The sequence below is a fragment of the Emydura macquarii genome, unplaced genomic scaffold (assembly GCF_026122565.2).
Source record: "Emydura macquarii macquarii isolate MOO-44397 ecotype Brisbane River unplaced genomic scaffold, CSIRO-AGI_Emac_v2 contig_1253, whole genome shotgun sequence".
In the NCBI taxonomy this organism is placed as follows: domain Eukaryota; kingdom Metazoa; phylum Chordata; order Testudines; family Chelidae; genus Emydura; species Emydura macquarii.
In genome coordinates, this window is record NW_027131390.1 from 84,738,344 (window position 1) to 84,752,927 (window position 14,584).

The window sequence follows — 14,584 nt, forward strand, 5'->3', positions numbered from 1 at the left end:
GACTTCAAGTTCTTGCAAGCCCTCATGTTTTCTCTCTGAGTCAGCCACTTGAGATGCCCACTGAGTCAACTGACCTTCCGAGTGTGCATGGCAGGAGAGAAACCCTTGTGTGGATGATTGAGCAGATGGAATCTTGTGATGTGGTTGCATTCTCCATGGGATCCAAAAAGGCCAGGCTTGCATGGGGTTCTGAAAAGGTTGTGCATGCCAAGGAGCTACCAGGCAGGGTGTTGTTCATGAAGGTCCTGTATTCCCCTATGGGGGGATGGCCTCTCTAACTTCACTCCAAGTTGTGGGGATCGGGAGAGAGAGGTAGGTAATGAGGTGACCCATTGCCTGGACTCTCTAAACCTAAAGTGTAGTAATAGGCTTCCTTCATCAGTGGAACAGCCCTCTGAGGTATCCAGGTAGGCACTGGTAGGTCAACAGCCAGTAGCAGTGCTGAGACTGGTACTGAAGTAAGTAGCTTCCTGGGATGAGAGAGCAGGGGACTCAGGTTGGTCACATACTGCTGGGGCTCCCGATACTGTGAATCAGACAGGTACTGCAAGCAGAGGCTCAGATAAGGTGGTCTCCAAATAGAAAAGTTAGTATTGGAGAACACTGAGTGCTTGTAGCTTGTGCTGGTGCCTTTGGTACCATGGATGGCTCCTTATGGGGTTAGTCTTTTGGCACTGGGATTTTCAGGGTCAGTGATAGAACAGTACATTTGTGCACCAGGGGCCCCAGTGCTGAGAACTTCAGTGCCAACTGCTGCAGCATCAGAACTCTCGATGCCAAGCACCTTAGTTGCTGGTACCAGGTTTCTTAGTGGCATCCAGAGGCTGAGCACAAGTCTTGCAATGATGGCTCTGTGCCTAGGTCTTGACTGGAATGGCTCCTTCACAAGAGGGGAAGGTCTTGAATCCCAGAGACATAGACTCCACCATGTCCAGGGCAGTGTGGCATGGAGAGGCAACACATGGAGTCAAAGACCTCATCTATCAATTTAAAAGCTATTTAGTCAACAGGTTAAAACATACTATTTAACTAACATATCAAAACTAAATATAGCTATTACACAGTCTGCAGAGACACAGACACTACAGGTGTTCTGACTTGCAGCCACAGACAAAAGGAATTAAAGAGTTGTTGCAGCTGCCCCAACCTCTATGCCCTCAGCTATGGAGTGTCAAAGGGTGTGCAGGTGCAGCCCCATTAGACACTGCTACTCAAAAAAAATTCTGGTCTCTCGTGCATGAGAGGCAAATGCAAACCAGAAGGGCAATACATGTGGACAATCAAAGAACCATCTTCTCTACAGAGAGAGATGCCCAATAACAGCATATGTTAACTGCCTATACCAGTATTACCAAATTTTCCTCCTTAAGCTCCTCTTCCAACATGGGAAAAGACTAATTTTAGAGGGTATCTAATTTCGACCATCAACTTTCCCCACTTATCATATCCCTTAATTTATTTTCTACAGATTCTTTTTGCATTCCAAGGAAGATTATAAAGCTTTTCCTCAGATGCCTCCTATCAGGTTTACACCTACACAAATAAAACCCAAAAAGGAAAAAAAGTGAGTGAAGAGTACTCAAGTGATCCTTTGAAAGAACTGATTCCAGGCAAAATGTGTGTACTCATTGTCTATCAAAGATTATTCCCAAAGCAGTGCCCAACCCAATGATCTAATCATGATGCTGTTAGCTATGCTGCAGCAGAATCACTCAAAAGGCAACCAAATGTGCTTCTATTATTTATTTTCACATTTAAAAGTTTTATTTCCAACTATGCTTATATCTGTATATTAAAGAAAAACTTTTCATTTTTTAAAGATCTTTTAAAATAAATGTCTGTAAGAATTATAAAAGGGAAAGTCTCAAAATATAAAACACAATGTTAAAGAAAATCTGCAGTGCTATATTGTTTCTCATGATACTTTTCTCATGAGTCCAACTATCTCATATTTTTTCTTAATATAATTAGAATTCTATATTTTCCTTCACACAGGTTTGGTTTTTTTTTGAAAAAAGCAAAAAGGAAATAAGTTCTTCCTTTCAACCTCATACATTAGATTTTATATGATGTAATATCTGGCATATCAGTGATGACAGAGAATGCAGAAAATATAATTGAAATGAAGATTCTTGAAATGGTTTACAGGAATTGGTTCAAATGGTTCATTGGAATTCTTGACTTTAAAAACAGCACGGTACATTTAGTCATTTATACACATACATGCACTCTCTCAATTAAAGGTGTGGTTTTTTTGTTTTTTTTTTTTTTACTTTATTCATTATAATTAGATTATTAAAATGGGATGGGTTTAATAGGTAGAAGTCTTCCACAGGCCTTGTTCTGTAGAGCCCATTTATACAATTCAGAATGACTTCTTTATTCAGGGAGACTGCAGGATTGGGCCCTACGTTCACAGTACCTTTCAGGAGCATATTGAGAATAATTTATCAGAAAAAAACAAAAACTTGAGTGTAGACTGATAAGTACTGGATTTCCATTTCAATGCAAGCTACAGAAGCAATAAGCACCAAGCACAGCCTTTTCTGTTCATTCTGTCATGTTAATATTAATAAATGCACTGGACTTAGAGTTTAATATGAGCCAGCAAGGGTAAGCTCTTCACAACTGACGGGGAAAAACACAACTCCCCAGGTGGTATTTTTATTATTTCTAAACTGATCTCTTCTCCATTGTTATGACTATTATAAGCCATTTTATAAAAAAGGATAGCAGCATCAGAAAACTGACTGTGTTATAGGGCTGCTTAATGTTTTTAAATTCAGCTATATTACGTTATCATATCCTCTATGCTGACACAAAGTCAGTTTGGGAATAAAAAAAATATAGAGGATGCAAAAACAGAGGAAAGATCACATATTATTCTAAACATAAATTCATCTCGGATGAAATTCACCTCTGTGCTGATCTTCTGCAGAGAGTGAGGAGGTTCACCCCTATTGATCTAAGACATCTGAACTAAAAATAATGTGTTTTGATACTGTGAAGCTAAAGACAGATTTTAAGTTTTAAAAAAGCAGTTCTCTAGGCAAACAGTTTATTTAATGACTACAGAGAAGATTTTTGTCTACAAAAAGAAACCAGAATAATAAAAAGGCATTATGTAACGTGAACAGGTGCATACAGTACATTGTTGCGTATGCCTTAAATTTGACTTTCAGCTATAATGCCTTAGGAATGAGTAACCAACCATATGCCAGGATAGATAATTACATGGCGACAAAATTCAACACATTCACATTATGTTATAATATTGGAATGCACAGTAATTTGAACACTAAAAATTAAATTTCAAATCAGATTTTTAAAAAATATGTTAAATATTTTAACAAAATGGTTTCTCCATTACAGCAAAAAGATAATGGCTCCTATCATTCCATCATCTGTCAGACAGGATGCTGCTTGGACAGAGAAGGATGGGAGGGTTTGGACTCTATGGTTAAGACCATACCTTGCTTTCTTCCTGCAATCCCACGGAAGATCTTGCATGGGAATAAAATTCTGTGGGAGACCTGCTATCTGGAAGTGGGATGGAGGGCTACCTTCCTAAGTGGCTGTGTAATAGGGTCAGCAACCACCTCTCACAAGCGCCCCCTTCTGGTTGGGTGTGAGCCTGCTGTTTCTTAGTTCTTGGAATGGGGTGGCACCCATCTCTTACAAGCACCCCCTTTGGTCAATGCTTTCTTCGGCAGGTCTTCAGTGACTCAGCCCTCTGGCCAACTCACACTGTCGGTAGTAGAACAAACAAATCCCTTCTGGGGTATACAGTCTTTCTCCCAGCCACAGTATGAGGCTGTACCCCCACAGCTTCCTCCCTGGAGACACTGCCTTCCATAATAGTCCAACACGGCCCATCGCAGTACCCTCAGTTAGTGTGTCCTTTTCTGCAGCCCTCCCTCACTCAGTCTTTAACCAGTCCAACAGGGCCCATCACGATACCCTCGCTTAGTCTGACTAGGTTCTGGGTTCAGTCCTTGCTCAATTCCGGAAGCCAGCCAGGAGCTCCCTCTTAGCTCCCCGCTCCCTGCCCACACTGAGCTGTCCATGGTCCTGCTGTTCTTCTAGCCAGCCAGGAATTGGTCCTCCCTCAGTTCTAGCTCCAGACAGCAACTGACTGCTCTGTCTCTGTCACTTCTTTTATATGGCCCTCCTGGCCCCTGATTGGCTGCTCCTCCTGTAACCACTGTAGGTTGTCTGGAAATCTTCTCTTCTGCTCTTTTCTGAGACAGGGCCACAAGGCCTCCAGCAGGGGACCTCCTGACCTAGTTCACCGCATCACAGGCTGACACCCACACCTAAATGCAGTTTCAAACACCACGAACCCAACCCCTTGTTTGCAACTCCTTCAGAAAAACCATAGCTCACTTTTAAGGCAACTGTTCTTTGTGAACACTTCCCACACTGGTGGGGAACTAAAAAGGGGAAAGTAATGGCCAGAGTAGCAACACAGCGAATTCAAATGCTTAGGAAATAAGATTATATACCCTTCCATATTATCAATTATGCAATCACTGTAGTAATTAACATGCAGTAAAAAGCAGCCCCTTCTACATGTACATTTTGAGATACGGGGCATATTCCTGATTCCACTTCTGTCAATAAGTCTTTTTTACTGAATTTAATGGGGCCAGGATTGGGACCATTGGGATTATCACTGAATCACTGCTTCTCATGTGTTCATTTGACATTGCAAAAATCTTCTGTTCTTCATCACATCTAAAATGAAACAAACTAGTAACCTTCACCTCATATTTATTATCACTGAAGAATAGCAATAGAATTCATGGGCTTACTATAAATATGACACATGATCAACATCAAAAAAAAAGGGCTTGAATTTTATAATAAATGCAGACTTGGAGTGAAATTTTCTTGATGCTAACCAATTAAAATTAGTGATATCTCATAAAAGTATATTTTTAAAAAGTAATGCTTTGTATGTTCTTTTTAAGAAGAACACTTGGCATATTGTATACTTTCCACCTTTCTTTACTGGACAATCAATAAGCTTCTTACCCAGCCAACTAATGACTTCTGTGAAAGCACAGACGAAAGTATTAAGCATGAAAGGCTACTCTTCAAAAACTTGATGCACCAGATCTTGGAAGCCTGGAAGTTTAATTTTTATTGAAGGGTGTTTTTTGAGAGGAGACATTTGTAATGGTTAAATTGTATGTCTGACACAGCAAAAACTTCAGATTAAGAAGAGGCACACATTATATGACAAAGATAGACAGCAGTGAAAGTTAAAATTAGATAAACTGAGCCAAAGCCTACACAAAACCAAAGAAAACCCCTCTTTCTGAAGTAAGCTCTGTGAGAGATTCAGTTCAAACTTTAAATGCTCACACAAAAAAAAGAGTGCGCGTGCACCATGGTTCAAATTCCACCTTCATTTGCAGACACTCCTGAAGTTCATCCAATCTTCATCAAGACACATTGCAAGTTTTTCCCCCATCTAAATATTCACAACCACTGAGGTTGTTCTATGCTATATGTAGAGTCTGACAAGGATTAATTAGGATAAGTCTCATGAGGCATATCACAAGCTATTTTCCAATATTGCATTAGTTCTGAATAGCCTGACAACATAGAAGACTGGGTTTTCTAAAAGTCCTTTCCCTGAAAAATCTTTCAGGGAGGGTTGCAAAATATATAAATTTGAGCAGTAATCTCCATTATAATTAGCGTTTCGGCTCTGAAAGACCTGCAGGCATTTAGAAGAATTTTCTGGCTCTAGTTACCAATATGTACAATAATGTATATGTTTAAAAGCCAGTAAAGTGCTTGATAGGTACTTTTACCACACCAAAGTAAAACAAAAGTTTTTTATACTATACTCTTTCTACAAATATAAATAAAATGAATCTATTTAGCATAATATTTACTACTAAAAGAGAAAATGAGACTAAGTAGGTACTAATACAGTATTTCAAAGAGACCTGTGTGGTGTGGTTACTCATGCCCCTTGAATCTAGTGCGCCTGACCTAAATGTTCAGTCTTGCCAAACTGTCAGATTAAATTCCTTAGGAAACAACTTATATAACTTATTCTTTTTCCTCTGATTCCTGAGGTAATCAGCCCAGTCTGTATGAAATTATTCAGATTTCTCCATAATACTAATGAACTCTCAAGAGAATACAGAAATCCAAAGGAAAATCTGAGACACACCAAATGGTGAATAAATTATGTAAAACCTTTTTTTTTTTTTTTTTTTTTACAAGAAAGGATTAATTTGTTAACAAATGGAGTTATTTCTAACATTACAGACCCTCCTGCAATGATAAAAATAATTCTAGATACTACAATTCAACAAATGGGCAAGCAACAGTCTAGGATGCAGTTTTCTTTTAATCAGAGATATTGGTATCACTTTATGTTATGACATACCTACAATTTATAGGTATAATCCTAAAGGATGTGCATCATTAGGTTACCAGGAAAACCCACCAAGATGCAGGTCAAGAAATCTAGTGGGCTTTAAATTGAGGCAAGGTTCTGAACGGTTGAGAGGGATTCCAGTGGAATCACGTTTTGGGAACATGCATGTCATTGAGAGATAGGAGTAAAATCTGTGTCTGTCTATCCTACAGAAGGCACCAAAAACAGCAATGTTTAAACCAGGACTATAAAGGGAACTGTCCCAGACATTCCAATATACTCACTTACACTACCACTGTTCGTCTTCCTACACTCTCTTAGGGCCATCACTGTTCAGCAAGGCACAAAATGTCAGTTTGCTGTAGGTGAGTATATTAGGCTGAGGCTCAGGGACCAGTTCACCCAAGAGTGTTGTCTGCTGGAAAGCCACGGCTTGCCTGTATGCACTGCTTCCACACCACATGAGAGAAGTAAGTAGACTAAAACCACAGATGGTACATTGCTGGCAAAGAAAGCTGCCCAAAACCCACAGCAGAAAAAAGCTCCAGCAGGCTGAGTCCTGTGAAGAAAAGTTCCTACACAGTCCCCACCCACTTCCATGTCTGTTTTCTTGCATTACTAGTGGTATTACAGCCACTAATATTGCTGGCAGTGGAGCATGTTATGTGAAGGCTGCTACCTTTCACCCATCTCCTCCTTTCTCCTGTTACATTACATTCAGCAGAATTTAGCAGGCATGTGTATTAGTGGTAATGGTATTTTTTCAAGGCCACCTCATACATTCACTGCTATATTGTCAGCACTAACCTATACAGAAGTACATTCTCCTCTTCCTACTATAAGACCATTACTAACAAGGTGGTCACTGACACAGGAAACTGCTATTTTCCTTTGATGTTCTAGTTCCACGTTGGGGCTCCATGTGATACAGGCACATCTAAAAGCTGAGTAATGGGAATGTTGACTTAAAACATGGCCTCTGGGGAAATGTAGGTTAGTAACTGAGTGACATTTTGTTGCACTTATGCGAATATACAGAACACATCACAGAATATAGTTTTACTATAGGAATGTTTGTAATATACAGTGGTGATGTTTGTCGTTTATACTTTTTCTGATTCAGGGGGTTGTTTGGCAAAAAGATTTTAACTCTTCTGGGTGGGGATTATGGTTCTTCTCTTCTATATGAACTGATCCAGGTAGATGGTATACAACTGCAACCCCCTTTGCTCAGAATCATCAAGAGGATTGAGTTGAACAGCTAAGGGAAGAGCTTAAGCAACTGCTAGAAATATAAAGGAGCAAGCAGAAATCTAGCTGCACCATTCATGACTGAAATCCTGCCCTATTGAAGTCAATGGGAATTTTGTCATTGATTTCAGGGGGGCCAGGAGTTTTAATGTTTGTTTGATCTATAAATTAGCAGATCACTTTTACCATAGGTCGAAGGGGTATTTTGTAGGGTTGAAACAGGAGGGTTTGTTTCTTTGTTTTTGATCATTTGTTTCTCAACTGAACTTTAAAGAAAGTTTTTATATAACCCTTACTTGGTTCTTCAAATAGATATTCCAACTTCTCACAATAACAGAAGGTGAGTAGCATGGCACTTTGGAACTACAGTCATCATCATTTACCTCATATTAATTAGGATTACCACTGAAATAACGGAGATGCTCTTCAATTTAAGATACACTGATTATGGTAAATATACATCAAACAGCACCTGCTGTCCGAATTCAGAAGAAAAAAATCCTGCTTCAGACCACATCTGTTAGGAAGCCTCATGAAAGCACATACTGTTAATAGAGAGAAATCTGTCCCCTTTTATCCAAACCCATTTTGTTTCTCTAGAACCGCTTTGGTACATTTTTGTGTTGAGGAAATCCAGTCACTCTTCCAAAGGAATTTGGATACTACAGTTTCCTGTGTCTTTGTAATGATTCAACTATGAGCATTAGATGATATTGCAAAAGTGACATCTATATGAATACAAGTCATAGTATTACATTATTACATAGTATTACATTTTCAAAACGACAATCCCAGCCCTTAAAACTACGCTCTTAAGGCCAAATGTGTGGGCTGATGCTGCCCCAAATCAAAGCAGAAAGGAGAGTCCCTCATTAGCCTCAATTTACAATATGAAGGTGGGAGGGTCGGGGTGTTGCCACGTCTATTCCCCTTTTTGAAAATATTATGTTGGTAACTTCCTTGGAGCTAGGAAGAGCTCACACTAGTGAAAAATGATCCAAGGATCTCAGTTAAACTTATAATGAACACACCATTGAAAAAAGGCCGGTAAATGGATCCAATAAGTAAAAAGGTCAACTTGTGGTATTTAGAGCCATATATTATGAGGGGAATCCAAATGGTGTGGAGAAGCCCGCCTGCCCCCCAAGGACTGAGTGTTGTTTCCTGTCTCAGAGATCACAGAAACCTCGATGTGAAAAACATGTGAACAGGGTTCCATGGATATAGAGAGTGACAACTTCTCCACATCATCATCAGCCCAGAAATCCACATAAAATAATACTGAACCAGTTAGTGTTACCTTACACAGGTAGCGCCTTCCACTGTAAGAACTGACCTTCTTCCTCAGGAAAGATTCAGGAGTAATCACAAGACAGGTGAGCCTAGCAACCAGTGCACAGGACAGGATGCCCATATGCACAGCCTTGACTTCTGTCAGGTATCCTAAGAACCATGTGGTTCCCAGAAATTTAGGGGAGTAAGCCTCCTTCAAGGTCTGTATGTGGGCAAATCCTGTCCCCTTGCACCCCCACAACAAAAACTCAGAGGACAGTTTTTCCCAAGCAGGTAACAGTTTGGCCCTTAGAGAAGAAGGAAGCGAAGATCAGAACTGGTAGGTTTAAAAAGGTGAAAGGGCACCTAATAAAAATGAAACAAGGTTTCATTTTAAATTATAGTATATTTTGGAAGGGGATAATAGGAAGGAAAGGAAGGAAAAATGGAAGTTTTTTTAAAAAAAAAGTAAAAGGGAAAATAGGAACTTTCTAATTTTCACTTACTCTAGTGGAAAAACAATTTATTATTTAATCCAGGAACACGTGGATAATATAACATAAGTAATATGTTTGGCACCAGATACTTGACTAGACTGCCTTTTTAGTTCAGTGCTTTATTTGCATCATTTGTCATTTTTCTTCTCTCTAGACCAGATTCACAGTAAAAACTGCCCACAGTGCAGATGCCAAATGTATTTTGTATGAAATCAGTCTCTCCCTTTTTATTTCTTAGTCCACTTACAGTACCATCCTTTTCCCATTTAATTTCTCACAGTCAGCTTTCCCTTCTGCACTCCACCATTTCTTCTCCATTCTCACACTCTAATAATCTAATTCTGCCTCATCTCTTACCAGTTAAGTCAAGAATTGGGTTGCTTTCTCTGAGCTTCTTCTCTTCTATCTTCTATTCATATTCTGCCTATTGTACTTTAGACTCTTTCATTTTTTCCATGTTTTATCCAAATATATTATTTTTCATTTAATTTATCCCACTTTCATTTATTTCTATAAATCTAGCTCCTGATCTTGCAAATTCATGTGAATTAGGGTTTGCAGAATAAAATCCTACTCCCAGCAGTTTATTTTTGGTAACACAAAGAGCATATTAAGCCTAGAATAATCACAAAAGTGAATTAGAAAAGGGGTGAAAACACAGTGAAAGTATATTTGTTTAAAAATTCCAATGCTTATTTGCAGAATTCTTTTCCCAGGATCACCTATATCTCTAATAAATAGCATATGCATAAGTGTTCTGTTTATATAAACATTCTGAGTCTCAGTCCTGAAGATTTTACACAAGGAAAACACTCACTGATGTTAGGAATTTTACTTGAGTAAGAACTGAGGACCTAATTCTGCTCTCACTGACTTCAGTGGTAGCTGGACTGAATGCAAGGACTGCACGCTTCGGCCCTCTGGTTCCTATTCTGCCATGAGCTCTGTGCGTGTAGCCTCCTGTGCACATTCTCATGACCTGTATCATTAAAAATATTGCAACTGATATTCTTTGTATTCAAATTACATTAGTGCTGACAATGCTCAGAATTAGAACAGTATGTTTGAATTAAAAATACAGTTCATGGCATAAATTCTTCATAAAATATACTCTCTTGTTTATGCACACAGTGTATTTTTCTCCTTTAGAAGGAATCTTATTCCTAAAGTTTCTCTTTAATTTAAACATTTCCCCCTATTATATTTGGGTAGTACAGAAATATTTTAAAACAAAAATATGAACTAAAAAAAAATAGTAAATGGAATATTTTCCTTAATGTATTATCGCTAAATATTTTCCCACTAAGATCATACTTATTAGTATGCACACAAGCCTGTTGGAGTTACTAGTGGACAGAATCACCAACACAATCACACATTTACCTTGCAACAAACATAAAATACTTTATTCTACAGTAAAGACTGCAATAAGAACAGACCTGCATGCAACTGTCATTTATTTTCTATATTTCAAAAGGCCCAATTCAGGCACATCTGAGCAGCTGAGTAAATTTCTAGACATTTACTGTTATTTTATTAGCTTACCACCCCTCGTGGGCATGCAGATGGGTGCCATATTTGTAACACATATGTTTTCGTTTTCAAAACAATCACTTAAATAATATGTAGTTCTCAGGAAAATAAGCATACAATAACCTTGTACTCATTAATGATATTTTACAACAACAGAGTAAAAGCCATTGCAAAAATCTATTTCACTTTTGGAAAAAGCAACAAAATTATAAACTGCATACAAACATATGTTTTGCGGGGGGGGGTTTTTTACTCACCAGTTGTTTCCACAATGCCCTCTAGGATGACGACAATCTCAAACTGTTCAGTTTGCATGCTTCGCTGAGAGAGGTCATAGAAGGGGCTTTTGGTATCAATCACATGGCAGATTGTCAGTGGGGAAACAAGAAAAAGTTGATCTGCCCCTGTGCTAAAACCTACATCCAGTTCAAGTTGATCGAGGGGAAGGAACTCACCCTCAGGTGTCTGCCGAGACTAGACAAGTATGCAGAAAAAAAAGAGAAGAAATCACTGCTAGTACAGGAATTTTCAAGACAGCCTGACAGCAATTCACATCATTGCCAACACTTTGCACTATCAATCATCTGAGACAAAATCCAAACAAATCATTATGCAGCTATGTTATAGAAAAACAGGCAGAAACCCAATGTTGTTCATACAGAACATGCATGAATTATTTATCATATACATCTTACTATAATCACAGCTCACTAACTCATGAGCCTTGGAAAAACGCCTGGCCCCAAAATGTCTGTTAACACAAATTACAGAAGTGAGTGTACATCAGTGGTAGTTCTGCCACCAGGGCACCTGGGGCACTGCCACACTGAAAAGTTAGAAAATAAAATGGAAGTAAAAGAAATGTGCTTTTAAGCCAATTCTGCTTCTTATTCACAGCCTTAATTTTACAGAACAGCTCAGCCAAATGAAGTATCCATGCAGAGGCAGCTCCTCCCATAGTTCAGACTACATAGTGTAAATGCATATTTGACAAAGGGGCTCCAGAGAAAAACAGCAAGAGCTCATTGAAAAAACACAAAAAACAGCTGAGAGGAAATTTTAAAAGTACCCTTAATTAGGGCCCTGCTACTATTAGGCAAGTGGTTGTAATAAAGTCCCTGGCACTATTCACATGAGTACTCCCTGAGAGTCAGGGTGGAAGATTCAGGCCATTAAAGAGCATCTGTGCAGCCAGAGAGGGTTACACTGCCCACCTACAAGTTTAACCTATTGCCACTGGAGTATGTATGTTAACATTTAATATAAAATCACTGCATGATACAGAATGTATCCAGAAGACCAAAGAGTCACAAAGCCATGTATAGGCTTTTATTATAATAAACGTATTACATAAATCAACAGCATTTAAATGTATTAATGGGCTGCTCAGTGAAATGCAGGTATATGGAAGTTGATTAGCAATGATTAATGGTAGTGTAAAAGTGAGTAGAAAACGCATTTTAAAGTATTCCCTTAAAAGTTTTTATTCTATAATATAATCAGTGTGCATAACTGCATAATCACAGAGTACAGACTGCTGTTTGTTGCTGTAGTTAATGGTTGTCAACTTCTTCGCTAGAAGCTGAATTTGAAGAACCTCATAACAAACCTGTTAAAACAGTATCAGAACTGAATCTGAAGTTCAAGGTCTCAGCTCAAGTGAACATGGTTTTAAAAAAATCTGAATATTTAAATTAAACTTTGTGGTTCATTATTATTCCAGCACCTGAACTAGCATCTGTGTAATCTCAAATGCACTAACTATGCCTGCCACCAAAACACCATTCCCACACTGCCCTTTGCAACACGAAGCGTGAAGTCCTTTTACTTGCTTCATGCAGCATAATCATGGCAGTTCAGCAGCACTGGGAATTTTTGTGTCTCTTAAGAAGCTGGGTAAATTTCACCATACCTAAATGTACACTAGTAATTATAAGTCACAAATAAAGCTTGAGGGTTTTAAAATTATTATTATATGTATAGATTCTTCGGGCACTTCTACACTGCCCAGAAGTTCAGACTACAGCGACCTGAATAGCAGTGCGCACTAAAGTGCTGCACTCAAACTCCCTCATGTGGACGTTGCAGGTGAGAACGAAAAGGTTCCTAGTTCAGATTAATGTAATGCTATTTAAAGAGGATTATATTAATAAGAACTAAGAACCTCTTACCTTGTGCCCACAGCATCCACACAGGGGAGTTACAATGCAGCAATTGGTACCCATTACTATTCACACCCCCATCATTCAAACTGCAGGGCAGTATAGACAAGCCCTTCAATTTTTTTCTATGCTTTGTTTTATATTTAAAGGATACCACAAGACTAACAAAAACAGCTGAAACTGCCTTTTATCAAAAGCAGGTCAGACATCCTCCTTCATGTTATTCTTTTGCATACTTCTGTTTGTTAGTGAACAAGGGAAAACAGGATGCCAGCTTTCTAGGTTTAATGTCAAGTCATTATGAAAGCTATTTGGTAGGTAGCTGAATTGGAATATCAAAGGCAAGTCTGCAAATCAAGATTCAAATGGAATCTATTTTAAAGCAGTTTGAAAAAATTCACAGATTTCAAAATGTTGATGACAAACTGCCACTTTTTTGCATTTTTGATCACCCTAATCTATCCACATAAGGCAATGACATTGGTTAAAAAAATAAACCTTCCAAGTTTGTTTTACACTTTAAAATGAGGCCTGGCTATAACCATAAAGATGAGAAATATAGTCCTAGTGGTGTGAAAGGCACTTTTAAATCTTATTTAATTTGAACTTTTGCTTTATAGGCTACATTTTGTGTCTATTATTCCAATGTATATATTTCAATATTTAGGGGACATTGTTAATTTTTTTTTAAATCACACTTTGATCTGCAGCATTTTAACCAATTATTGCTACAATATTACCTAATCTAACTGTAACTGAAAAAAAATTTCATTTTTTCCAGTTTGTTTACTTTGTCCATTTGAGCGCACTTTGTGTATACATGTGACAGTAAAACTGACTATAATCAGGCCCTAGTCCTACAATGGGATCTCCATGGACACAGCAGTCCTTTTGTGATGCATGTTTGGAGTCTTAGCTTGTCAGTTTTCTTTCTGTTTGTGAAAATTGTTCACTCTGCAACAGAGGATGGGAGGGAAATTTTTTTTTTTTTTTTTTTTTTTTTTTTTTTTTTTTTTTAAATAAAGAAACAAGGAAAATGTCATGGTAAAACCACAAAAATTGGCAGAAGGATTCAAGGGTAGGTGTAGAACCAGAAATTACTTTTAACACATTTTTTAAAATTTTACTAGATTTTAAGTTCTTATTTAAGGTTTGTTCTGGAAAACCTTTTTTTCCAGGTGATGCGTCCTTATGCACACAAGTACAGTAGTCCCAGAGACTGCAGTGGCCTTACTTGCATGAGTAAGAACTACTCAGCTGAGCACGTGATTACTTACATGTATAAAGTTTAAATTTAAGCAAGACCAGAACATTTTCAGATTAGAAATATGGTGCACAAATTAACCATGGAACAATTTACCAAAGGCTGTGTTGATTTTTCATCACTAAACATTTTAAAATCAAAATGTTTTTCTAAGAGATACGGTCTAGTTCAAAGAGGAATAATTCAGGGAAGTCCTAACACT

The 14,584-nt window shown here is 38.1% G+C and overlaps 1 protein-coding gene across 3 annotated transcripts in view; it reads right to left on the bottom strand.

The window, feature by feature from the left end:
- Window positions 1-14,584, bottom strand: part of KCNJ3 (potassium inwardly rectifying channel subfamily J member 3) — a 160,062-nt gene that overhangs the window by 134,192 nt on the left and 11,286 nt on the right. For 2 of the 3 annotated variants that reach the window (XM_067549427.1, XM_067549429.1), the window contains exon 2: window positions 11,214-11,430. In XM_067549427.1, the coding sequence (XP_067405528.1) occupies window positions 11,214-11,430 (217 nt within the window). Of the gene's footprint in view, window positions 1-6,326; window positions 10,403-11,213; window positions 11,431-14,584 lie in introns of those variants that run through there. The other variant, XM_067549428.1, reaches the window with a different exon arrangement.